General features: G+C 48.7%; 1 protein-coding gene across 3 annotated transcripts in view; it reads left to right on the top strand.

The window, feature by feature from the left end:
* LOC140421288 (E3 ubiquitin-protein ligase RNF128-like) overlaps nucleotides 1-27,246 on the top strand; it is a 144,524-nt gene that overhangs the window by 24,770 nt on the left and 92,508 nt on the right. Inside the window, exon 1 of one of the 3 annotated variants that reach the window (XM_072505893.1) lies at nucleotides 18,362-18,995. The exons of 1 other annotated variant lie outside the window; for it this stretch is intronic. In XM_072505893.1, the coding sequence (XP_072361994.1) occupies nucleotides 18,572-18,995 (424 nt within the window). In that variant the 5' untranslated portion in view covers nucleotides 18,362-18,571. Of the gene's footprint in view, nucleotides 1-18,361; nucleotides 18,996-27,246 lie in introns of those variants that run through there. One more of the 3 variants, XM_072505891.1, reaches the window with a different exon arrangement.

The raw sequence follows: 27,246 nt of genomic DNA, 5'->3' as shown, positions 1-27,246 counted from the left end.
AAACCGGAGCACCCGGAGGAAACCCACGCACACACGGGGAGAACGTGCAGACTCCGCACAGACAGTGACCCAAGCAAGGAATCGAACCTGGTACCCTGAAGCTGTGAAGCAACAGTGCTAACCACTGTGCTACCCTGTCGCAAAGGCAAAGATCGCCTTGAAGATAAAGAATGTTCCAGACAATCATGCTGGCTGCACCTTCTGGTCCCAACGTCAGCACAATCCCACCATGGGTTTCCCGATGGGGAGGGAGGATTTCAACGGGAAACTCCATTCACAACAGCGGGACCAGAAGATCCCGGCCGATGGCAGGCTGCCTCGCTGGCGGGTTGTGTGGAACATTCTGCCCAAAGTATTTGTTTAAGGTCTTTGCCATTTCCCTAGCCCCCATCAGAGTTTTGCCTGCCTCTGCCCCTCATGGGACCCCTTTTATTTTCACTGATCTCGTCCACGTTACATACTTAGAAACATGTTTAGCCTGTTTTTATTGGCCATGACCTCCGTGGAGTGGTAGTCACAGTCCCATTGCAGCTCTGCTTGTATTTACTGGAAACCTTCCAACTCAGGCCAGGTGAGAATGGTGCAGTGCTATGGGCTCCCAAAGCCTTCTGATGAGGAAGAGATGCGCCCTTTTTTACAGCACGAGCTGCCATAAAGCAAACAGGTTTAAAGGTTTGGCCACTTTGAGGAACCAGGGAGATGGTAAGGGTGTGAGCTAATTACACAGGTTGTCAGCGGGGCAGGGGGATTATGTGCAGAATGCAGGGTCTGGAGTGGGGGCATTGAGTGGGCAATGAGGGGAGTTGGTGTAACCAGTGTGAGCAGTTGTATGGTCAGTGGGAAGACTTTGGTGGTCAGTGGGGATGGATGATGGTCAGCGGGAGGAGGTTGTGGTGATATGCATCACTGTAAATACACAAGGGGTTAATGTAAATGCACATAGACTAGCTAGACACTAGAGGGAATACCGGAGACATGACACACAGACATTCAACCAATAGGTCAGTAAGATAGGACACGACCAATGGGCATTCAAGATACACACAGAGGTGACACTACCACAGGAGGGCATTACACCAACCCATATAAAAGGACACAGCACACATGCTCTTCCTCTTTCCAGTGGAGACTCTCAGTGAGTACAGACACAGGGTTGATTGAACATCACACCCACCACGTGGATTGTAGCAGACTGGTTTGTCAGTCTAAGTAGCTATAGCAGGATTAACAGGAGAGTCGAATCCAAGTAGGAGAATTGTTAATAGTTTAATAAATGTGTTAAAGCTATCTCCAAGTCTGAACCTTCCTTTGTCAGAGTGCACATCAAGGAAGCAGCTTATGCTACGTCAAGAGCATAACAAAACATGGTACCAGTGAGTGACTGTTAAATCCATATAGTTTGTCAAGAGCATAACCAAACAGAGGTCATGTGATAACTGGGGGCATGGTCGAATGGGAGGGTCAGGTGCTCAATGTGTGGGAGGGTCAGGTGCTCAATGTGTGGGTGTTGGGTAGTCAAATTGTGGAAGGGTCAGGTGGTCAATGTATGGGTGTCGGGTAGTCAGTGTGGGAGGATCAGGTGGTCAGAGTGGGGATGTCCAGTGGTCAGTGTAGGATGGTCAGGTGATCAGTGGGGGCATGGTTGAATGTCAGTGTTGAGGTAGAAGGTGATCAGTGGGGGGGGGGGGGGTCGGGTGATCAGTGTGTGGCAGTCAGTGAGTGTAGTTGGGGGTGGGAAGAGTGAGGCATTGGAGGGGTTGTTAGGAGGTTGTGAGAGTAGTCAGTTGGGTAGGTTGGTATTCAGTGGTAGGGCATCGTCAGGGGGTCAAATGGGGGGGGGGAGGCTTAGTTAGGGGGGCATGTTGTGGCAGCTGGAGGGTAGGCAGGGCATCCTTGGATGATTGAGAGGATTTCTGGGGGGGGGGAAGCTTTTTCAGGGGGTTCAATGGGGAGTTGGGTGTTTCTTGGCTAGCTGCAAGAGTAGGCAGGGGGAAGCAGGGCTTCATCGGGAGCTCCCGTGGAGTTCAAGAGGCTTAGCTGGGTGGATGAGGGGGTAGTCAGGAGGTTAGGCGGTGGTCGAGAGATCCAGTTTGGGGGGGGGGGGGGGGGCGGTGTTGGGTGGATGGTCCATACTATAGTTACCCTGGGGTTAGAAGTGGTTTCAATTCTTCTAACCTCTCCTGGGTAACTATTCTAGTCAGACAGTCAGAACCATCTGAAGACTGCGATTATAATCAGAGTATTGGATGATTCCCAGTGAACCTGGGAAATCCTTACATGGGGATGTCTACGTGGGGTAGGTGGGGCGAACAGGGGGAATCCCCTGTGCATCTTTGGGGAACCTCCTCGATAAGGTGCTCCAGAGATCAGAAGTTGATGGTCTACTTGCCGATCAACTCTCATATTCTCTTTGATTCTAAGTTTGAATCTTTAAATCCTCCCAGTCCTTGGCTTTACTACTCTTTGCGACAACATTCGAAGTATCTTCCTTTGATTTTAAAGGGAGAATGGTAATCGTAAAGTCCGGCGGGGGTGGTGGCTTGATATTACAACATGGTAACGTGGTAGAAATTATAGTTATGGAGGTACCGTAATACCTCCATTCAGCGTGTTGTAACTATTTACAGATTCACAATTAACTATATACTTTAAAATGAAGCAACCAGTCGATCGGGGGCCCTGGTTGTCCTCTGTGATCATCGAAGCTTTGGTGGTGACGCCGGTGGAGGCTCGTGCGTCTGTGACTCCGGGAGCGTGGCCTCGATCTCTATGGCAGCTTCGACACCCCTAGACGGCGCTGGTGGGGAAAATGGTCGACCTGGGAAGGGAGCGGGGTGTGTCGGTGGGCGGGCGGGCCGAGATGGGGCTGGCGGAAGGACTGATCCTCCTGTAAGGTGCACCGGTGGGAGGGAGGTTGGGACTGGTGGCTGGGGTGTGCGTGGGGATCCGGCGGGCGCCAGGTCTCGTAGGGAGACCGTACCTTGTTGGCCATCGGGGTACGCCACGTAGGCGTACTGGGCGTTAGCGTGGAGTAGATGGACCCTCTCGACCAACGGGTCCGACTTGTGCACCCACACGTGTTTTCGGAGCAGGGTGGGTCCGGGAGCTGCCAGTCAGGTCGGGAGCGAGGTCCCAGAGGAGGACTTCCTGGGGAAGACAAGGAGACGTTCGTGAGGTGTTTGGTTGGTTGTGGTACAAAGCAGTGACCGGATGGAGTGGAGGGCATCCGGGAGGACTTCCTGCCAGCGGGAGACTGGGAGATTCCTGGACTGTAGGGCCAGTAGGACGGTCTTTCAGACCGTTCCGTTCTCCCTCTCTACCTGTCCGTTACCCCGGGGTTGTAACTGGTCGTCCTGCTCGAGGCGATGCCCTTGCTGAGCAGGAATTGACGCAGTTCGTCGCTCATGAAGGAGGACCCCCTATCATTATGTATGTAAGCGGGGAACCCGAACAGTGCAAAGATGCTATGGAGGGCCTTGATGACGGTGGTTGCGGTCATGTCGGAGCAGGGGGTGGCGAATGGGAACCGGGAGTACTCGTCAATCACGTTCAAGAAGTACGTGTTGCGGTCGGTGGAGGGGAGGGGGCCTTTGACGTCCATGCTGAGGCGTTCAAAAGCATGGGAAGCCTTTATCAGGTGCGCTTTCTCTGGCCGTTAGAAGTGCGGTTTGCACTCCGCGCAGATTTGGCAGTCCCTGGTGGTTGTCCTGACCTCCTCGATGGAGTAGGGCAGGTTTCGGGTCTTGATAAAGTGGAAAAAGCGAGTGACCCCAGGGAGAGGTCCCCGTGGAGGGCTCGGAGGCGGTTCACTTGTGGGTTGGCACATGTGCCGCGGGACAGGGCATCAGGAGGCTCTTTAGCTTCCCGGGACAATACAAGATCTCGTAGTTGTAGGTGGAGAGTTCGATCCTCCACCGTAAGATCTTATCGTTTTTTATCTTGCCCCGCTGTGCATTATCGAGCATGAAAGCAACCGACCGTTGGTCAGTGAGGAGAGTGAATCTCCTGCCAGCCAGGTAATGCCTCCAATGTCGCACAGCTTCTACTATGGCCTGGGCCTCCTTTTCGACTGAGGAGTGGCGGATTTCGGAAGCATGGAGGGTACGTGAGAAGAAGGCCACGGGTCTGCCCGCTTGGTTGAGGGTGGCCGCCAGAGCTACGTCAGACGCGTCGCTCTCGATCTGGAAGGAGAGGGACTCGTCGATGGCGTGCATCGTGGCCTTTGCAATGTCTGCTTTGATGCGGCTGAAGGCCTGACGTGCCTCTATCGACAGGGGAAAAACTGTGGATTGGATCAACTGTGCCTTGTCCGCATAGTTGGGGATCCACTGGGCATAGTAAGAGAAAAACCCCAGGCAGCATTTCAGGGCCTTGGAGCAGTGAGGGAGGGGGTCTCCTGCATTCAGGGTCGGGGCCTATAACTCCATTTCGCACTACGTAGCCGAGGATGGCTAGGCGGTCGGTGCTAAACACGCATTTATCGTTGTTATACGTAAGGTTAAGTATCTTTGCGGTCTGGAGGAATTTTCAGAGGTTGGTGTTGTGGTCCTGCTGGTCATGGCCGCAGATGGTGACATTATCGAGATACGGGAATGTTGCCCGTAAACCGTACCGGTCAACCATTCGGTACATCTCGCGCTGGAAGACCAAGATACCACCACATACCACCACAAAGTGCCCCTTTTTACCGCATCCCTTGCAGGTGGAAGCGGGGGCCGGTCAGTGCTGCCGGGGGTGCTTGTTAGTGACATCGAAGGGAACCCTTAAGAAGTGGTAGAGCCGCCCTTCTGCCTCGAAGGCAGTGTATTTGCGGTCACGAGTGCAGATGGGGAGCTGGTGGTAGGCGGACTTAAGATCCAGCGTGGAGAAAACCTTGTAATGAGCGATCCTGTTTACCAGGTCGAATATGCGGGTGAGAGGGTACGCGTCCAGCTGCGTAAACCTGTTGATGGTCTGACTGTAGTCGATGACCATCCTATGCTTCTCCCCGGCCTTTATCACCACTACTTGAGCTCTCCAGGGACTGTTGCGAGGCCGCAGACAGTGAGGGGAGGTATAGGGCCGCTGAATTTGAAAGTTAGACTTTGGAAATTACACTGGAAGTCTAAACCTAGGAGTGTGGCCGCGCAGAGGTGGGGAAGGACATAGAGCCCGTAATTTTTAAACTCCCTTCCCTGGACCGTGAGGTTTGCTGCACAAAACCCCTTTATCTCTACTGAGTGGGAACCGGAGGCCAGGGAGATTTTATGATTAACGGGGTGGACGAGGAGAGAACAGCGCCTTACCGTGTCGGGGTGTATGAAGCTCTCCGTGCTCCCAGAGTCGATTAAGGAGGACGTCGCGTGCCCGTTGATTAGTACTGTTGTTGTAGCAGTTGAGAGTGTTCGAGGTCGGGACTGGTCCAGGGTCACCGAGGCTAATCGCAGCAGTTAAGTGTTCTCTTCGGGAGGTGTGCGGTCAGCCGAGCTGGGGTCCTGGGAGGCCATCCATTGGTCACACATGGCTGGGGGTGCACAAAATGGCGCCGCCCCTCCATCGAACGTGGCATCCGCGGGACAAGATGGCGGCACCCAGGGGCCACACGTAGCCCTGGAGTAGGAAGATGGCGGCGCCCGTTGGCCGCACGGGGACCGTGGAGAGGTTTGTGGTGGCGGTCCGCATTCGCCACCGGAGACCGCGGCGACCGCACGGGCCTGGCATACCACCACAAAGTGCCCCTTTTTACCGCATCCCTTGCAGGTGGAAGCGGGGACCGGTCAGTGCTGCCGGGGGTGCTTGGCCTGTCCGCAAAAGTAGCAACGGGGCCCCCCGGGGTGGCCAGGCCGCCTTGCAGCACAACTTGTGGGGGGATGGGAGATGTCTCGGAGTCATCTGCGGAGGGGTTCCTCACTGCCCAGGGGGCTGCCGCGCGGCCGGAAATGTAAGCGCGGGCGTTTTGGGAGGCCACATCCAGGAGCCTGCAAGGGCCCGTTCCTCCTTGTGGCCTAGGGTGTCTTTTTCCAGCAATCGCTGGCGGATTTGGGAGGACAGCATACCTGCCACGAAAGCGTACCGGATCAAGAGTTCTGTGTGGTCGCTCGCCGAAACTTGCGGGCAGCTGCAGTTTCTCCCTAACACCAGGAGCGCACGGTAGAATTCTTCCAGCGATTCCCCAGGGATTTGTCACCTCATTGCTAGCAGATGTCGGGCGTAGTCCTGATTTACCGCCGAATAAAATGTCCTTTTAGCAGCTCCATTGCTGCATCAAAGTCGTCCGCGTCCTCGATGAGGGTGTAAATTTCCGGGCTCACCCTCGAGTGCAGGACTTGCAATTTCTGTTCTCCCGTTGGTGTGTTTTCGGCTGTTCCGAGATATCCTTTAAAACACGTCAGCCAGTGCTTGAAGGTTGCCGCTGAGTTCGCCGCGTGTGGGCTGATTTGCAGACATTCCAGCTTGATTTGGAGCTCCATCATTTTAAATCTAGCTTACTAAATTGATGCACGATCAATGACCACTAAAGCGAGGTTGTAGTCCAACTGAAGGCTTTAATAAGCTGGATGTTTCCCCCAGCAGCTCAGGTACAGAAAGAAGGCTGCTGGGGTGGCACGGGCTCTTATACCCCGCCTTGCAGGGCGGAGCTACCATACAGCTTGACCAATAGAAAACATACAATATCTACCAATGGTGTTCCAGGTACCGTAATAGCTCTACACAGACTACCACAATGACTAAAAGCTTGATCGATAGGTTAGGTTTTAGTGAGCGTGTTAAGGGAGGAAAGCAAGGTAGAGAGACGGAGAAGTTTACGTACGGAGCGTATTCCAGAGATTAGTGCCTCGGTAATTGAAAGCACAGCCACCAGTGGTACAGCAATTAAAATCGGGGATGATCAAGAGGCCAGAACTAGAAGAGTGCAGATATCTTGGAAGATTGTGGGGTTCGGGAGAAGACAAAGGCGGGGAGGTATGCAGGGATTTGAAAACAGGGATGAGGATTTGAAAATCAAGACATTTCTTAACCAGTAGCCAATACAGGTCAGCACGGGGATGATAGGAACGTGGGACTCGGGCAGTTGAGTTTTGGATACCCTCAAGTGTATGGAGGGCAAATGTGGGAGATCTGCCAGGAGTATATTGGAATTGTCAAGTCTAGAGGTAGCAAAGGCATGAATAAGAACTTTAGCAAAGGTTGTTTCGTGACGGGTGAATCTGGATAATGAGCGCAATTTTCTGGCTGTTCCCGCCAGCCGGATCTTCCGGTCAAGCTCACGCCGTCTGGCGCAAATATATAAGGTCAGAATCTCATCCCAACGCCAGAACGTGGCACCAACCTTCCTGTTATGTGGCTGTGAAATGTGATTTGCTGAACATTAAACAAATAACTGAACTGTAAATAGAGATTACTGGGTAATAAAACTATCTCTCATTCTCCTAAGTGCAGTTGAGATAATGCTTTATAAATGCACGTCCCTCCTTCCTTCCTACTGTGTTCCTCCTGCAGGACGATGTCTTTTACATTGAATATGTGAAATGATTGGAATTGCAGAGCGGGCAAGAAGAGGAGAGGAAGGAAACAATGGAAAGGTGGCATAATTGGCAAAGAACAGAGGGAGGAACGGCAATTGTACAGCAGAGTTGGAGGGGAAATAAGCATCAAAGAACATGGGAGATATCGAAAGAAGATAGAAATAACAGGGAGGGTGGACAGGAGGGATAGAAAATAGAGAGAGAGGGGAATATGCCAGTGAAGAATAGTGGGATGAACAAATTGCACAGTAAAGGGATGGAGTAAATTGGAAAGAAACCAATAAGAAAAGGTTGAGCAAGTAAAGCCAGAAAGGAGAGGGATAGAAGAATTATAAAATTATTTTTAAAAATCATAAAATTGAAGAGAGGGAACCTGGGGCGAAATTCTCCTACCCGCCCCGCCACATTTCTGCCCCGACCGGCCGGCGGGAGTCTCCGTAACACCGGCCAGTCAATGGGGTTTCCCATTGTGGGGCAGCCCCACGCCGTCGGGAAACCCCCGGGCGCCGGCAAAACGGAGACTCCCGCCGGCGGAGAATGACGCCCCAGAAATTTAATGTAAACATTTCTTGTTTCAATTTTTTACTCTCTAATATTTTTATTTTCCTTTAATAGAGAGAAGTTATTTCATATTATTTGTTCCTTCCCGATGCTGTCTTCCGATTCTATGCGTGTACCCCAATTGAAAGCACGGACACAGATCTGGGGCGACATTCTCCGACCCCAGCCGGGTCGGAGAATCGCCGGGGGCTGGCATGAATCCCGCCCCCGCCGGTTGCCGAAGTCTCCGGCACCGGATATTCGGCGGGGGCGGGAATCGCGCTGCGCCGGTTGGCGGGCCCCCCCGCTCGATTCTCTGGCCCGGATGGGCCGAAGTCCCGCCGATAAATTGCCTGTCCCGCCGGCGTAAATTAAATCACCTACCTTACCGGCGGGACAAGGCGGCGCGGGCGGGCTCCGGGGTCCTTGGGGAGGGCGTGGGGCGATCTGACCCCAGGGGGTGCCCCCACAGTGGCCTGGCCCGCGATCGGGGCCCACCGATCCGCAGGCGGGCCTGTGCCATGGGGGCACTCTTTCCCTTCCGCCTCCGCCACGGTCTCCACCATGGCGGAGGCGGAAGAGACTCCCTCCACTGCGCATGCGTGGGAAACTGTCAGCGGCCGCTGACGCTCCCGCGCATGCGCCGCCCGGAGATGTCATTTCCGCGCCAGCTGGCGGGGCAACAAAGGCCGTTTCCGCCAGCTGGCGGGGCGGAAATTCCTCCGGCGTCGGCCTAGCCCCTCAATGTTGGGGCTCGGCCCCCAAAGGTGCGGAGTATACCGCACCTTTGGGGCGGCGCGATGCCCGTCTGATTGGCGCCGTTTTGGGCGCCAGTCGGCGGACATCGCGCCGTTTCCGGAGAATTTTGCCCCTGATCTTAGCGGTGCAATTCTCCCTTCTGGGACTAAGTCTGTCGTGCGGGAAGGGGATGGGAAATGCTTCCTTCTGTAGAAGCCGACGGGAAACCATACAGTGGGCGTTATTCTCCCCCCCCCCCTCAACGCTGGGTGGGAGAATCGCTGGGGCACCGCGCGAATCGCGCCACGCCGGCCCGACCCCCACAAGAGATTCTCCCACCCCCCGGAAACCAGCGGCGCGCGATTCGCACCGGGCCGCTCGGAGAACCAGCGAGCGGCCATTCTCCGGCCTGATGGGCCGAGCAGCCGCTACAGCATGAAAAGTTCCCACCGGCGCCGTCCACCCCTGGTCGCTGCCAGCGGCAACTCTGTGAGAACGCTGGGGGGCGGGGGGGGGGGAGTGGGGGCGGCCTGTGGGGGGGGGGGCTCCTACACCGGGGTGGCCTCCGATGAGGTCTGACCCGCAATCGGGGCCCACCGATCGGCGGGCCGGCCTCTCCCCCCCAGGCACCATGTTGGTGAGGGGCCAGCATGCGTAAGACGTTCCCCGCGCATGCGCAGGATTGGGCAGCCCCAACTGCACATGCGCGGGTTGGCGCGGCGCCCATTTGCCGCCGCGTAAGGACGCTGGAGCGGCATGAACCACTCCAGCACCGTGCTGGCCCCCTGTGGGGGCCAGAATAGGTCGTGTCCGGGTCCTGTTTGCGCCATCGTGAAACGCGACGGCGTTCACGACGGCGCGAACACTTGGCCTCCATATCGGAGAATCACCCCCCATATCTTTCAGCATCTGGGAGATTTGTGTCATCTTCCATGATGGCATTCATCCTCCTATTATATCTGGGTGCCATTTGTTAAGAATTTTAAAACATGAAATAGGGATAAAATAAAATAGGGAGTTGTTCAGGACAGCTGTCTGGAGAGATTTTGAGATCCCAATTAGCATTTCAGTGAGAAAAGCAAGTGTTTACCTAGGTGTCTCGAGGAAAACAATGGGATATAGAAGAGGCAATTTCAAAGTGGAGACATAAGGAAATTGACATGAATGTGCTAAAAGCCAACTCCACAGAGTGGATAACATCAAAGGGAAATAATGATAAATCCACAACACAATAATTTGAGAAAGGAAACAGTAGCGGCCACCATCACACCCACACCCCGCTGCAGAAACAGTCTCCCGAAAATGTGTTATTGCCAAACAGGCCGTCGGTTAAGATCCAAAACTCAAACCGAGCAGATTCCAGACGGTTTTCCCAAATGTGGCACATAACCTGTGCCTGGTATCTATCTGCTGGATTTAGTTCCTCGAGTTATATAATATTGGATGTTGTTCGGGAACAAGGGGCATCTCAGAATTTAGTGACCGTAAGTAGTTGGGAACCAAGGGCTCACTTGATGGAATGCTGTGTGTATATAGCCATCAGTGTAGTTAAGTGTTGTGTGCTGCCCCTTCCTCAGGTGAATGAAGAGGTGGGTTCCAGAAACATTTATATAGGCAAAGATGCAAGATGATACTTTGAATGCGAGTCTTTGCAGGTAATTAAGTCTTTACAGGTCCAGGTAACCTGTGATTACCCCTCTCTCTGGATCTGTGAAGACTTAGTTACCTGCAAAGACTCGCATTCAAATTATCGTGTTGTATCTTTGACTTTGTCTATAAAAATGTTTCTGGAAGCCACCTCTTCATTCACCTGAGGAAGGGGCAGCGCTCCGAAAGCTAGTGATTCAAAACAAACCTGTTGGACTTTAACCTGGTGGTGTAAAACTTCTTACTGTGTCCAGTGAAACATTAATCAGGTTGCATATCTTTGTGGGATCTTGCATTTGGGCAGATTGATGCGGTTCCCTCCCACACAATACCTGTGTTACACGGGATGTGTTATTGATGTGCCCGTCAGTTGTTACTGGCAGTGGAGCAGGAATGAGGACTAGCTGCTGGAGAATTTCTCTTGGTTGAGTTTCAGCAATTACACAATCCAACTTCTGTTTCCAGATTGTTTTGATTCCTCAAATCATGTTGACTGAATCAAATTTGAGTCTTGCCCTAGTGCCCCTTAGTGGGAGGGACCACTGGCCACACTCAGAAGGAAACCCAAGAGCTAGCTCATACTTAGAAGGAAGCTGCTATGAGAAGACCCAAAATGGTAGGCTGTTGTAGGCAGTGGCACTGTAATGCACACTCTACATCAATGATTTTCCCAGCGACCCACTTTTGCCAGTTGGGCCTCGCGACCCACATCATATTCACATATTGCTTAGGTGACACGGTGGCACAGTGGTTAGCACTGCTACCTCACAGTTCCAGGGTCCCTGTTCAATTCCAGCTCCGGGTGACTGCCTGTGACGTTCCCCCCGTGTCTGCATGGGTTTCCTCCCACAGTCCAAAGATGTGCAGTTTAGGTGGATTGGACACGCTAAATTGCCCCTTAGTATTCAAAAGGTTAGGTGGGGTTGCTGGGTTATGGGGATAGGATGGAGGCATGGGATTAAGTTGGGTGCTCTTTCCAAGGGCTGGTGCAGACCGGATGGGCCAATTGGCCTCCTTCTGCACTGTGAATTCTATGATTCTAAGGTGAGCCTGCCCTCACATTGATGCATTTAAAATTGATATAATTGATCTTCCTCAGTTATGACGGTAAATTGCATTCAGTTCTGCATACTCAAAGCCACGACGTTGCATGGCAACAAAATAATTCCACCTTGTATATTGCAAATTGCACTTACCGCCAAACAGTTTTACATCCCTGACACCGAAATCGCTGGTTTTGTCCAATCGGACGTTTCCAACTCAAACCCGAGATGTAACATCTGGGTCCAAAGTGCCAAAAGGTTGGTGAACCAATCTGAGGATTGTGCCATCCCACCTAGCTGAACACATTCACTGATCTGGTAGCGCTGTATCAATATAGATATGTGACTTCAGCTTTAAAGAAATGAAATAAATCTTAGCCCTCTTCAACATACGAGTTCAAAAATAAATGTCCGAAATCAGACAATGCACTCATTTAATGTGTGTCAGCCATCCACGTTTTTCAGACGTCATCTCATTTTGTAATTGATTCAACAGCAAAATGCTTCAGTGCAGACGGGAAAAACATTAATGGGTTAGATTGTGAGATCGGGACGATACTCATCAAACTCCGAAGCCGTAGCTGTCTTCACAGCAGGAAATTGGAGACACAGGCAGAGTCCACTGACCAGGCAAGCTGTCGTACTGCTGCTTCACTCGCAATCTCAACGGGATTCACTGTACTTGTGAATTTACATCTTCTCCCAATCCTTACTTTTCTCCTTTCATAAAGTGCACGTAACTTAAATTGTATGAGGCAGTGCTAAGCTTTTCCTCCACATCAAAAGACCTCATACTGGCTATGTCATTGTCAAAGAGGTCCTTATTGTAATGCTGCCTTCTACAAAATGCACGCTATAAACAGAACAGACCTATATATAACGCTTCACCACTGTTGATCCCTCAGCCATTCCAGATATTAGATTGCATCATGTATTGTATATTGGCTAGGTATTAAATTTGACCTCATGAATGTGCATGTGCAGGGGCTGGTTTAGCACACTGGGCTAAATCGCTGGCTTTTAAAGCAGACCAAGGCAGGCCAGCAGCACGGTTCGATTCCTGTACCAGCCTCCCCGAACAGGCGCCGGAATGTGGCGACGAGGGGCTTTTCACTTCATTTGAAGCCTACTTGTGACAATAAGCGATTTTCATTTCATGTTTTCTTTGAGCAGGATCAGTTTAGGGCAGCAAATATTTACCCAGAGAGAAAATGAGGGGGAAAGAAAATCAGCCGATCTTTGGATATCATTTTTGGCAGCCAATGTTTCAACACCAGCGACCCACCCACAAGTCACAACCCCCACTTTGGAAACCACTGCTCTGCACTGTTTAATTACTGGACATCACCCAGCATGGTGGCACAGTGGTTAGCACTGCTGCCTCATAGCATCAGGGACCCGGGTTCGATTCCGACCTTGGGTACCTGTGTGGATTTTGCACCTTCTTCCCATATTTATGTGGGTTTTCTCCGGGTGCTCCGATTTCCTCCCACAGTCCAAAGATGTGCAGGTTAGGTTGATTGGCCATGCTAAATTGCCCCTTAGTGCCCAAAGATGTGCAGATGGAATTAAAATCTATTAATTCCCTTTTTGTTTAAAAGCTTCTCTTTTTGTTTAAGGGCAGCACGGTAGCATAGTGGTTAGCACAATTGCTTCACAGCTCCAGGGTCCCAGGTTCGATTCCTGGCTTGGGTCACGGTCTGTGCGGAGTCTGCACGTTCTCCCCGTGTGTGCATGGGTTTCCTCCGGGTGCTCCGGTTTCCTCCCACAGTCCAAAGATGTGCAGGTTAGGTGGATTGGCCATGTTAAATTGCCCTTAGTGTCCAAAATTGCCCTTTGTGTTGGGTGGGGTTACTGGGTTATGGGGATAGGGGGGAGGTGTTGACCTTGGGTAGGCTGCTCTTTCCAAGAGCCGGTACAGATTCGATGGGCCGAATGGCCACCTTCTGCACTGTAAATTCTATGAAATCTATGATAATGACCATGAAAACATTGTTGATTATCATATAAATCCATCTGGTTCACTAATAATGCCTTTTAGGGAAGGAAATATACCATCCTTACCTGGTCAGGCCGACATGTAGCTGCAGATCCACAGCAATGTGGTTGACTCTTAAATGTTCTCTGAAATAATCCAGCAACCCACTCACAGATAGGCAATAAGTGCTGGCCCATCCAACGATGTGCACATTGTTTTCGTTGGAAAGGCGGAGGCTGAGGGGAGACCTGATTGAATGCTGCAAAATTACGAGAGGTACAGACAGAATAAATAGTCAGAAGCTTTTTCCCAGGGTGGAAGACTCAATTACAAGGGGACACAGGTCAAGGTGAGAGGGGGAAAGCTTAGGGGAGATGTGCGGGAAAAGGTTTTCACGCAGAGGGTGGTGGGTGCCTGGTAAGCTTCGTCTGTGGAGGTGGTGGAAGCAGGCATGAAAGCAATATTGAAGACGTGTCTTGATAGAAACAAGAATGGGCGGGATGCAGATCGTTTGGCAAATAAATAGTTGGTCTAATCAAGGAATCTGGATCGGCACAGTCTTGGTGGGCCGAAGGGCCTGCTCCTGTGCTGTAATGTTCTTTGTTCTATCCCATGCACGAATAAAACAAGTTAGGCGCAGTTGCCGGGATAGACCGGGGGGGGGGTTGCTGGATGGGGTGCTGTTTCGAAGGGTTAGTACAGACTCGATGGGCCGAATGCCCTCCTTCTATGGATTCTAAAGGCTGGTGGGAAAACATTAAAATTGACTTTTCCGTGTTGCCAACTCTAGCAATTCATTTTGAAACAATTAAAGTCTACTCTGAAATGTCCTGGGTATATTCCAAGCATTTACAAAGCGCCTTCAAACTGTGGGACTCACAAGTGAATTATGAGTTCTGGCAATGCTGAATTGTGTGTGTTAAATCTGTGGCACAAAGCACAGCAGTGTATGTATGGTCGATCACAATGCAAACATTCAGCTAAATAAATAGAACTGGACAGTGCATCAACGCCAACACTGACACACACATTTAATATAAAATGCAGCCCACTTCTCTGGGCTAAATTTGATTTATTACCAAGAGAATTCTGAGGCTCTGTCTAATACTCTGTGACAATGCAACAGTATGGTTAACCTGGCATGATACCAAAATGTGGAGTGGAGTTGTGAGAGTGAAGGAAGCAGCTAAGAAATTAGAGTGTGTTGTACAAAATATGCTGGCAGACAAACTTTGATGAGACAAGTGCAAAGTCCTGCACGTAAGGTATAAAAATAATTAGCACAAGTGCACCGTGAATGGTGTTGAAATAACCAAACATGAAGTGGAATGAGACTGAGGAATCTTAGTGAACTCAAACACTGAGCTTGTCCAACTAACGTGAAGCAGTAAATTTGACACCCGAAATCAACCTCATGGCTCCACTCTGCTCCGTCTCTCAAAACTGAGTGTCTCCCTTGCTGTCTCAGTGGCCAGAGTTAGATGTGATATTCAATGCACAGTCTGGTCATCGTACTATACTTCGATTCCAATGTTCTGGCAATGAAGCTCAAACTACTGCTGGCTTTGTTGATTGCCATCGTGCAGTGACTGGACAAGTGGAGCGCTGAGTCTGCCATGATTCCATAGTCTCTTTCAGCCTTCTCCTTAGCTATTTCAATAACATTCACGTGATGGCTTTCTCTTCATTATGTGTAACACTTCACACTTGTCGGCATTCAATTTTATCTGCTTGACCGTTGTTTGGCCGACTTACATGGTTTTTTTCAGCTCATTCTGCAGTTTCTTGGCTGCCTCCTCCACTTCTGTTAACCCCCCCTTGTTTGATATCATAGTGATACAGGAGACATGAAGGTAAGGGTTAAACTGCATTTATTGTAACTCAAAAGTAAAGCTGCACCCGTTGCATACAACACATGGTGGGTAGTGCAATGATATGTATATATGTCGACAAGTAAAGGGTTAATTATTACATCGCAGTGTAACACTACCACTAGAGGGCACCACTAGTTCCCACTATAAATATGAGAACTTAAAGGATCTTGGGTACTTCGAACCCAGGAGTTCCTGGACAGTAGAGTGTAAGAGAGATAGATCACAGCGTAGTTAAGGCAGCACGTGCAGTTTAAATTAGTTATTACTTTAATTTGGTTACTTGATTACTGATTATAGTTCTGTGGAGTGTGCAAACTCAATATTAATCAATCGTTATTCAATAAATCAGTCTTGCTTCAAGTTGGAGATTGGTGGTTTATTTATAATCACACCAGCAGACTATTCTGGATTGAGAAGCAAACAGTAATGATATATTACCAAAGAGGTAATATACAGGTAGCACTGTTGCTTCACAGCTCCAGGGCTGACTGGATTACAGCTAGTGCTAGTTCTCATGCAGTGAGTATACAGACTCAGCTCTTCAAATAAATCTTTTGTAGCAAGTTTACTTTGAGCCGGATCAATGTATGAAAAACACGATTAAATACTGGAGATGATGGTTCTAGATTTACCAATGCAAAGGCAATTCTTTTTCACTGGCATTCTTGTGATTCCAGAACGAAACTATACTGCTAGTCACGACCACCATCACTAAGGCTACCAACTGCCCCCTCTATAACATAGGCTGATTCCACCCCTGCTTCGTACCTCATACTCACTGTGCAATTGTGAAGGTTGTGGGGTGAGTGCTGCCTGATCATATGTTTATATCCTTCAACATAAGTCACAAAATTACAAGGATACAAGTAGAGATGAATCATGCAAACCAGTGACAAGACACTTTCATCATGTTCCCATATTGCTGCACGGCTCAGGAATGTTCCGGAGGCAGCAAACTGGTGTATCTTGTCATAACAAAATCCAACTCCAACATAATGTGGGCGTGCGTGGGTTGAAGGTGTGGAACATATGACAGAACAGGTGCTATGTTCCTCACACTCCCTATTACCCCCCGACTAAAAGGTTGATTGTCAGCCCATCCACAATAAAACCAGCAGTCCTGCAGCCATTGTGTGCTCGGTTGGCTGTTAATTATATCAGGGCAAGACTTGCGTTCCCGTGTGGCCTTAGAGGTCGGATTGTCTAGCAGTCTGCGAGCCCAGCAGTGCCATGTTTGAGAAGTGAAGGGGGAGGCGAGTGTGGAGTCTGATCAGGCGAAGTGAGGTTTGGAAGAGGGATCCAAGCAGAGGGTGGGAGCAGGGGCTCGGAGGAATGAAGTGGGAAGGAGCAGGTGTGATGGAGGCTGCTGGGAACAGTTAGTCAAGGTAAGAAAATGCAGGCCGTAATTACAGTACTGGCAATGGTACGCAATTCGCATATCGCCACAACCGGTCCACATCGGATGCCATCTCCCTGGCCCTACACTCATCCCTGGGGCATCTCGACAACAAGGACTCCTACATCAGACTCCTGTTTATTGACTACAACACCATAATCCCAGCCAAACTCATATCAAATCTCCAAAACCGAGGATTTGTTTCCTCACTTTGCAACTGCATCGTCATGTGTTTCACTGAGGAAGTCACGACAAAATTAGTTTTAAGTTTTGAACAAAATTACAGGGGAATTAAACCTGTCTTCTCCTAATCTATCAACTGGAGACTTCGGGGCAACAAAGGGGGGATTAAATAAAAGATTGAAAGGGGAACCCAAAGTCAAATGTGACCTGCGTGAGTTGAAAGGAGACGAGATAATCCGTGAATTGAGGCAGACACAGGACATTCAAAAGAAAGTCAATCAGATAAAAAAAAACTTGTTTGACATAAAGGCTTTGTGTTATAAATGAAAGAGGTAGAAAGCAATGTGAGAATGTATCTAAAAGCAGTCAAGATAAGGGCATGAATATAACATAGGAGGAAGAGATGATTAGAACTGCACAGTCATCAGGGCAATGACAATTTTGCCAATAACAATGAGATCAATATAGACACAGAGACACCCATTTCTATGAATGTTGCTAAAAGGAGGTAACCTTTTGTCTTGTACTAATCAGGAGACGTGTAAAAATATCAATAAACAGAGTCATAGTGATCTACAGCACAGAAAAGGCAATTCGGCCCATCACATCTGCACCGGTCAGAAACAACCACCTGACCATTCTAACCCCATTTTCCAGCCTTGTATGCCTTGGGGATCGCAAGTGCACAACTAAATACCTCTTAAATGTTATGGGGGTCTCTGCCTCCACCACCCTTTCAGGCAGCGTGTTCCAGACTCCCACCCCCCTCTGGGGAAGAAGGTTTTTCCTCACGCCCCCTCTAAACCTCCTGCCCCTTTCCTTAAATCTATGCCCCCTGGTCATTGAGCCCTCCACAAAGAGGAAAGGTTTCTTCCTGTCTACCCTATCCATGTCCCTCATAGTTTTATGCATCTCAGTCATTTCCCTCCTCAGTCTCCTCTGCTCCAAGGGAAACAATCCAAGTCTATCCAGCCTCGCTACATATTTCACAAGCTCCAGCCCTGGCAACATCCTGGTAAATCTCCTCTGCACACTTGCCAGCGCTGTCGCATCCCTCCTGTAATGTGGATTCCAGAACTGAGCGCAATACTCCAGCTGCAGCCTAACCGACGTTTTATACAACGTTTCATACAATCAGGGACAGTTTTTACTGCAGGGGAACAAACACCCTTTTATTCGTATGAAAGGTTGTGAGCGTTTGAAATTTGGTATTCTTGTGTTTGTCCTGGTGGACAAGGTGACAGCGAGGAGAGGAGGAGGCAAGATTAACAAAAAGAACCTTGGGCAGCGTCTCTCTGATGAGCCACACTGAAGCCGTGCATTGCCACACACACTCTTCAAGTTACTGTTCCTGTTTCCGTGCAGCGTATGGTAATTCCGAGGTCGAAACTGGTGCGAAGGGGAGAAGTGCTGGGGGTGGAGGCGGGAGGTACATTCCCCTTTTAAATGCTTCGTGCGGAGGGTGGGGATTATGAGCCGGAGGCGGAGATTGAGCACTGTTGGAGTGAGTGTGAGCTCTCACCTGGGCAGCTTCACCAGCCTCTGAGGATCTTTAACTTTGTCCGGCTGGGGGAAAGAGAGAGTTGGCTTGGTTGAGTTTGCTCTCGGCGTGTGCAGCTTGAGACTGTTTATTTTTTATTTTGTTATTGCTCTGTAAGGGAGAAGCGATGGTGAGCTTGCTGCGGGGCTGCCCCGGGATGGTGTGGCTCAGCGCTGGGCAGCTGCTGTGTGGGTACTGCTCGCTGGTCACCACCTTCTGGACCGCTTACATCAACGTGAGCTTCAGCGACCCGGGCACCAACCAGACGGTGTGGCAGAGGAGCGAGAGCGGCATCTACGGCCAGGACTCGCCGCTGGAGGGTGTCCAGGGGCTGGTCGGCATCCCGCAGTCCCCCCGGCCTTTCGGCTGCAACCCGGAGCTCTCTTACTTCCGACCCCAGCCCCAGCAGCCCTGGGTGGCGCTGATCGAGAGGGGCAACGGCTGCACTTTCTCCGAGAAGATCCAGAACGCCGCCGGCCAAGGGGCGAACGCGGCGGTCATCTTCAACTACCCCACCCCGGCCAACGAGGTGGTGCAGATGTCTCACCCGGGTAAGAGTTGACCAAAGTGCTTTTAAGTTCACCCCCCCCCCCCAACCACGCCCTAAATACCCCAACCCCCCAAAATCCCCTAATTTCCCCCCAAATGCCCCCCGAATCGCCCAAATGCCCCCCCCCCGAATCTCCCAATCCCCCCACATAGACCATGCATACAGTGCAGAAGGAGGCCATTCAGCCCATCGAGTCTGCACCGATCCACTTAAGCCCTCACTTCCACCCTATCCCCGTAACCAAATACCCCCTCCCAACCTTTTTGGACACTAAGGACAATTTAGCACGGCCAATCCACCTAACCCACACGTCTTTGGACTGTGGGAGGAAACCGGAGCACCTGGAGGAAACCCACGCAGACACGGGGAGAACGTGCAGACTCCGCACAGATAGTGACCCAGCGAGGAATCGAACCTGGACCCTGGCGCTGTGCTACCGTGCTCCCAATCCCCCCCAAATCTCCCAACCTCCCCCGAAACCTCCCAATTTCCCCCTAAAATCCCCAAATCCCCCTTGCAGTGACAGCCAGCCAGCAATAAGAGACGGGTTAACCTTCCACCTAAACTGTTTCGAGCGAACGTTTATTCCCCTCCCCCTGGGGCAGGATTGACTGTCCACACTGGTTGCACTCTCGACATTAATGTCATTGACCCTCTCTCTGTGCGACTTATTCGGACTTGGGTGCTTTGGTTTGGTTTTAATGAAACTTGCTGTGTGTTTTTTTTGTCTTCTTGGCAAGCTGTTAGAATAAGGAGCTGCACCTATTTTATTCAGGGACTCTTCGGGTTAACTCATTAGGACGTTTCGACTGGAACTTTTGCGAAGTTCCTAGTTGCACCTTGTGACTAACGACTGGGATAGAAATGAGAAGGCAGATTAGGCTCATTATCCAGTTGACTTTCAAGTTATCTGATGGTGCTCTGATATTGGCACAGCTGGTAATTGCAACACAGTGTGACACATTGAAATCCACGGCATGAAAGGCAATTGGCAGGAAAGTTTCCCCAGGGGATTGAGATCCTTCTGCATGGCCTCCCCCTCTCCTCGCTGTCACCTTGTCCGAGCCCTTTGTTGATGTGACTCGCCCTGATTCCCCTCTGACCACCATGTCACCAACTACCTCGGTCCGAAACTTGGAATTCCTCCACTGAGCAATGTTGCGCTTCCCGCCCTCATATCTCCTTGCATTTGATTTTGTTTGATAGCTACTCCCGTGAACTGCCATTTGGATGTGGGTTGTTGTGGCAGCGAGCTAATCCACACCGATCCAGTTTGGGATAAGGTGAACAATCTAGATTGTGTCTGTTGCAGATGTTGCTGGATTAGCCTGGATGGTCTGGTGGCAGTCAGAGCCAAAGCAGATCTAAATGCACCTGCATTGGCAAGAGCATAGTTTGTCTAGTGCTACCATTGGGTTGTCTTTGCTGACAGCACCAGGCGTGAAGGTGATGCCCTCGAGGAATAGCATTTACTGCTTGCAGAAGACTAGTTGCACATGAGTAATATCTATAGGACACCTATAGGTAATATCTATAGGACACCTTTCCCCATGGTGTCCTAATAAGGAGTCGGTATGTTTAGGATTTGAAGAAGGGGTGTTTTTATGTATGTGTATATACAGAGGGTTCTAGAGCATAATGGTTATATTAGTGCATTGGTCATCTGAGAGCTTAGACTAATGATGCAGGAATACATTCAAATCCCACTGTGGAGTTATGTTTAATAGGATCAGAAATAAAACACTGGCATAACTTAAAATGGTCATGAATGGCCTGGGTGATCTGTTTTAGTGATGCCGATTGAGGGATGATTAATTCCCAGGACTCGGTGAGTAGGTCCTTGGCTCCACTTTGAAATAATGCCTGGGGTCTATTACATCTACCTGAGCAGGGCTTGGATTTAATGTCTCCATCCAAAAGATGACACCTCCACCAGTTCAGCACTTCCTCAATACTCTACTGGTGTGTCCGCTTTGTTGCTTGTACTCGTGCCCTGAAGTGGCACTTGAACCCATAACCTTGTGACTGAGAGTGCTACCAACTTAGCCATGACTGACATTTAATTTGACACCATAAAATTGTGATTTAAAAGCAGACTGGTTCATTAGTGTCCTTTTTGGGGAATGAAATCCGTTCGGGAAGGATGTCTGCACTATTTGTGACTCCAGTCATGCACCATTGTGGTTGACTCTTAAGCAGTGTTTTAAATCGGCCCAGCAAGCCACTCCGTTCTCTCTGTGTACTCCAGGACAATTAGCGATGAGCAATAAATGAGGCTCTTGCCCAAGAATGAATAAGACAAATCCTTTGCGATGGGATACTAATCTGGCAGTCAGATTTCAAAAGGATTTCTTAACTGTATTAGAATGTTAGCTCCATTACTGAAAGTTTCGAAGACGTTTTTAGTGCTTGGATTGTTATCTCATTTCTGTTGGATTTGATCGTGTTTCAGATTAGTTTCTCTAAACCTAGGATGATTTATACTATGGTCCTCTAGCCTCAGAAATCCAGCTGTGAAGTTCAGGGCAATCCATTCTTACTGCCCTTATGTTCATAGGTTTGACCTGTGTGAATTTTATGGGCATGGAATAAAAATAAGAATCTTTATTATTGTCACAAGTAGGCTTACATTAACATTGCAATGACATTACTGTGAAAATCCCCAGTCGTGCCTGTTCTGAGGGAGAATTCAGAATGTCCAATTCACCCAACAGGCACGTCTTTTGGGAATTGTGGGAGGAAACCGGAGCACCCGGAGAGAACCCACGCAGACACTGAGAGAACGCGCAGACTCCGCACAGAGTGACTCAAGCTGGGGATCGAACCGGGTCTTTGGCGCTGTGAAGTAACAGTGCTAACCACTGTGCTACCGTGCTGCCCAAGATTGGGTGGCAGGAAAGAGAGAAAAATTCCGGCAGTTCACACCGGCGGGATCTTCTGGCATGCCCATTATGGGTTTTCCAGTGGCGTAGGGTCAAGCCAATGTGTGGTTCGCTTCCCGCCGCCAAGAAATACGCCAGAGAATCTCGCTCAGTATCTTTTCATGGGCTTCGGCTAGGACTCTAGGGATAGCTCCACTGCTTTTGTTTTGAATCGTACCATGAGATTCTTTGGCACCTGCCTGAGAAGATAGACCCTCCTGAACCACAGTGCCAAGATGCACCAGTCTCGGCAACCTAATTTATGCATACGTTGATGGGATATAGATTAAAAAATATATATAATGCGATCCCTCCAGTCTCCATATTACATGCACTGCTACGACTGATAAAAGAGAAAAAAAGTTGCATTTACATAGCACCTTTCATGGTCTGAAGATGTCCAAAAGCACTTTACAGCTGATGAGGTGTTTTTAAGTTTAGTCACGATTTTAATGTGGGCACGATAGATTGGACATGCCTATTTTGAGTTGCGTGTATTTAATCCCACAGTACGTTATAGTCTGATTGAGAGTTGCATAAACTTTACGTGTTCATCTGTAGAATGTTAACAAAGAACATAATGAACTTCCATGATGTGGAGATGCCGGCGTTGGACTGGGGTGAGCACAGTAAGAAGTTTTACAACACCAGGTTAAAGTCCAACAGGTTTGTTTCGATGTCACTAGCTTTCGGATCAGTCAAGATTTAATCACCTGCTAATGCTCGCATTCCAAGCATTGTCTGGCATCTTTGAATCTGTCTATATATATGTTTCTGGAACATACCTCTTCATTCACCTGAGGAAGGAGCAGCGCTCCGAAAGCTAGTGACATCGAAACAAACCTGTTGGACTTTAACCTGGTGTTGTAAAACTTCTTACTATAATGAACTTCAGTGGGGTTGTACAGTGCACACCGTGTGAACTGTCCTCCTATGTAACCAGAAGCCATATGATTTATAACTATATTCAAACTGTTTTTGGGTGCGGCACTATTGCTTCACAGCTCCAGGATCCCAGGTTCGATTCCCGGCTTGGGTCACTGTGCGGAGTCTGCATGTTCTCCCCGTGTTTGCGTGGGTTTCCTCCGAGTGCTCCGGTTTCCTCCCACAGTCCAAAGATGTGCAGGTTAGGTGGATAGGCCATGCTAAATTGCCCCTTTGTGTCCAAAAAGGTCAGGTGGGGTTATGGAGATAGGGTGGAGGTGTGGGCTTAAGTGGGGTGCTCTTTCCAAGTCCTGGTGCAGACTCGATGGGCAGAATGGCTCCTTCTGCATTGTAAATTCTATGATTCTATGCTTTTCACACCGCGTTAAGAAGCCTTCAAGGAATGCTAATTGCCTCCCCATGGTGTTGAATGGTTGTGTCAGCAGGGCAGGGCTGATGTCCACCTTTTGGAGAAATGATTTGTGTTGTTGATTTCAGCATCACTATTCAGCAGTTAGGGCTTCAGTTCCTTGTGACTTTATTTGCATCCAATCTTTTAAATCTTCCACCCGCCTTCAGGCATTCTTCTCCTTCGCAGTCCATTGTGTCCACAGAAATGCCTGCAGTCTGTTGTGTGGCTTTGCTGCTAACATATTCCAGTCACTTGCCCTGTGGTGAAGGGCTCTGCCTGATTCTCTGTTCTTCATTACTGATTTTAACTTGTCTCCTGCTCTCCCACACCGTTGAAGGGAATTGATCCATTCCCTTCTTAATCGTGAATGAAAAAGTGCTGGAAAAACTCTGGCCTGACAGCATCTGTGGAGAGAAGCAGAATTAAGCTTTCGAGTCCCAAGATGACTCCTCTTCAGAATTCTTCTTAACCTTGCCGCATTTTATTAGAACCTGACTTCTCCTTTTGTAATGAACTCTATTTTCTTCATAACTTTTTAATTTTCTTCAATTCCTGATAGCTGGAGGCATCTCCAGCATATAAAGTTCATAAGCTGCGTATCTACAGTTTCTGTATCCGTTGCTGTTTATCACCTCCGGTGCAAATGGAAGAAGAATGTAAACATTTTTGTTTGTTGAATGTCTTGACATTCACAATGCGTTTTGAGTGGATTCTGGCACATTCTGTGATTTCATCAGCGTAGATTGGAACTGAATTAAAAAACTTAATAAGGGAAATGGTTCCAGACAATTAGTAACATCTGTGCTTATAACACCTTACTGCGTTCCACACATCCACAGTATGTGTATTCCCTAGAGTGAGTTCCCATACATTTTCCTGTTGGATAGAACCGTTTTTTGTGCAGCATGTTTTAATTTGTTGACCTCCGTGATTAATGCATTTTATAAAAATATTATCTCCTTGTTTCATGTGCATCTGCCAGAAATTGGTAGCAGCGGCATCGTGTAGCCAGGTGTTCACATCCTTCACAAAATGGCAGATATGGCTCTTATAGGACTCGCATTCTAAAAAGTTTCAAGAGATGAGTCTCATAGGATGAACACAGTCAAATATTTTCTCAATGATAAGGCTATTAAAGAATTATGGTACACACACTGATTTTAAAGGAGTTGATTTAATGGACTCCTGGCCTTCTCCTGCCCAATATTTTTGTCACTATGACGTGTAGCTGTAAAATAAATTAACTCAATTATTTGTATTCATTCAGTTTGCATATCAATTTAGTGATACAGCATTAATGGCTTCTGTGCGGTAACTATGGCCTAGAAAGCAATTTAGGAGAATCTTGAAAATAGGGACAAATAGTCATAGGTAGGTTACATTTACTATAGTTATTAAAATCTTCAGGGGGAAGAAAAACGCCTTGGAATTGTGGGAGACTGTGCTTCAAGGTTTTGACATTTCCGAATTCCTTAGATTCTGGAACAGTTCCCATGATTTGGAGGATAGCAAATATACCACCACAATTCAGGAAAGGAGAGAAAGGGAAAACAGGGAATTAAAGGCCAGTTGGCCTGACATTAGTCGTAGGAAGGATGATAGAATCTGGTATGAGGGATACAGTAACAAGGTGCATAGGCATTCATCCTGTGATTGAGCAGATTTGGCATGAATTTATTAATGGGAAATTGTGATTGACAAATCTGTTCAGAGCATTTGCAAGATATAACTAAGGGTAGATAAGGGAAACCAATGGATGTAGTATATTGAGATTTTCAAAGAATGTATGGCGGAGAAGTTTTGGTAGGAAAGAAATTGAAAAGGAGAACCTTTCTTTAAAAATGGGAAATCTTGATGTTCAGAAGAATCTAAGCATCCTTGCCCACGAAGTTAAAATGCTGGTACAATATCCAAGTAGGAAATCAAATGGTATGTTAGTTATTACAATGGGATGAAAGAAGGCAAAGTGCAATCATGGAAAGCCTTAGCGAGGCCACACCTGAAGAAAGAATATACTTGGCTTGGAGGATAAAGAGACCAAAATTGTACAGTACTTCACATATGGCCTCACCTAAGGCTTTCCATGACTGCACTAAGAAATCTTTAGTCATCACTAAAATGGTTTCTGGGATGACAGCATCAATCTCTGATAAGGAATTGAGCAAACTCGGACAATCCTGCCTGAATTTTTTTTTCTTTTTTTTAATATAAATTTAGTGTATCCAATTAGTTTTTTCCAATTAAGGGGCAATTTAGCGCCGCCAATCCACCTACCCTGCACATCTTTGGGTAGCGGGGGCGAAACCCACGCAAACACGGGGAAATTGTGCAAACTCCACACGGTCAGTGACCCAGAGCCGGGATCGAACCTGGAACCTCTGCGCCGTGAGGCAACTGTGCTAACCACTTGCACCACCTTGCTGCCCCCCAGCCTGAATTTCTGAGGAGGAGAGTTGATCTCGTTGAAACGCCATAACATTCCAACACAACTTGAAAAGGTAGATGCAGGCAGGACGTTTCCCTTCTCTGAAATATCTTGAACTAAGGGTCACAGTCTCCGAAGAAGGGAGTGGCCATTTAGAACTGATATGAGGAAACTTTTGTTTATTCCGAGGCTGGGAATCTCTGGAGCTTTCTGCCCCAGAGGGCTGTGACTGCTCGCTTTTTGAGTGTATTCAAGTTGGGGATCGGCAGAGCTTCGTATACTTGGGAAACCAAGGGATGTGGGGGTAGTGAGGGGGGAAAGGCAGCTGAGGTGGATGATCATCTATGATATTACCGATTGGCAGAGCTGGCTCGAGGGGCCGAATGGCCTAGTCCTGCTCCCATTTCTTTTGTTTTTCTGCTTTTGACGTAATTTATCTGACTGAGTGAGAAGGCCCTTGTAATCTGCACGAATACACAGTCAACCTCTTGAGAGTTTTGACATATCTCCCCCCCCCCCCCCCCCACCCCACATTATCTGAGCAATATCGATGATACTGTGCTGCCACCCTCGTGTGCCAAGAACATATTCCAAGAGCATAAATTATCAAAAAAAACCCGCTAAATTTCAGCAGACCATCACATCTCTCCGTATTTTCTTGTAAGCGATAATACTGTATCAACTGTATTAATTTTCTCCCATTGTGACCTGGCTAGATGTTTCTAAAACAGCTGTGCGATTAGCCATTTGAACAAATAACTTCCACACCCATATTTTTCCTCTGGCAGCGCACCGCCACGCGGCGTGGGATGGCCTCAATTGGAAATGCCAATGACAAGCTCATGTGCCGGCAGATCCACAGCAATACGGTTGACTCTTTTAAAAAAAAAAGTTTAGAGTACCCAATTTATTTTTTCCAATTAAAGGGGCAATTTAGCGTGGCCAATCCACCTAGCCTGCACATCTTTGGGTTGTGGAGGCGAAACCCACGCAAACACGGGGAGAATGTGCAAACTCCACAGTGACCCAGAGCCGGGATTCGAACGTGGGACCATGGCACCGTGAGACAGCAGTGCTAAGCACAGCGCCATTTTCCAGTTGACTCTTAACTGCCGTCTGAAATGGCCGAGCAAGCCACTCATTTGAAGGTCAATTAGGGATGGGCAACAAATGCAGCTCCCATTTGCCAAGAAATAATAGGGGTGGGGAAGGGTGTAATATTGAAATATTTGTATATGTTTTGTTCACATTGTGGTTCTTTCCAGCTCTCGACGGGAATTTAGACCCAACAGCAAAGGCTTGCGTTGGCAAATGGCAAAAGTATTTTGAACACGGCACTAAAATGTATAGGTTAAATAAATTGTGATCTAATTCCACTGGAACTGGTAACCATTACCACCAAAAATAGATATTTTTGTTAAGTAAAGATCCATTGTGAATTGATGCACCCAATAATTTAATGGACTTTAAAGTAATACTTTATATGATCCCTGCTGGTAATCTGCAACGTATCACAGTGTGTAGGAGAGTCATAGAATTTACAGTGCAGAAGGAGGCCATTCGACCCATC

This window comes from Scyliorhinus torazame, chromosome 5 (genome assembly GCF_047496885.1).
Source record: "Scyliorhinus torazame isolate Kashiwa2021f chromosome 5, sScyTor2.1, whole genome shotgun sequence".
Classification (NCBI taxonomy): Eukaryota; Metazoa; Chordata; class Chondrichthyes; order Carcharhiniformes; family Scyliorhinidae; genus Scyliorhinus; species Scyliorhinus torazame.
The sequence above is the reverse complement of the archived record's forward strand: the minus strand, read 5'-3'. Positions and strand labels throughout refer to the sequence as shown.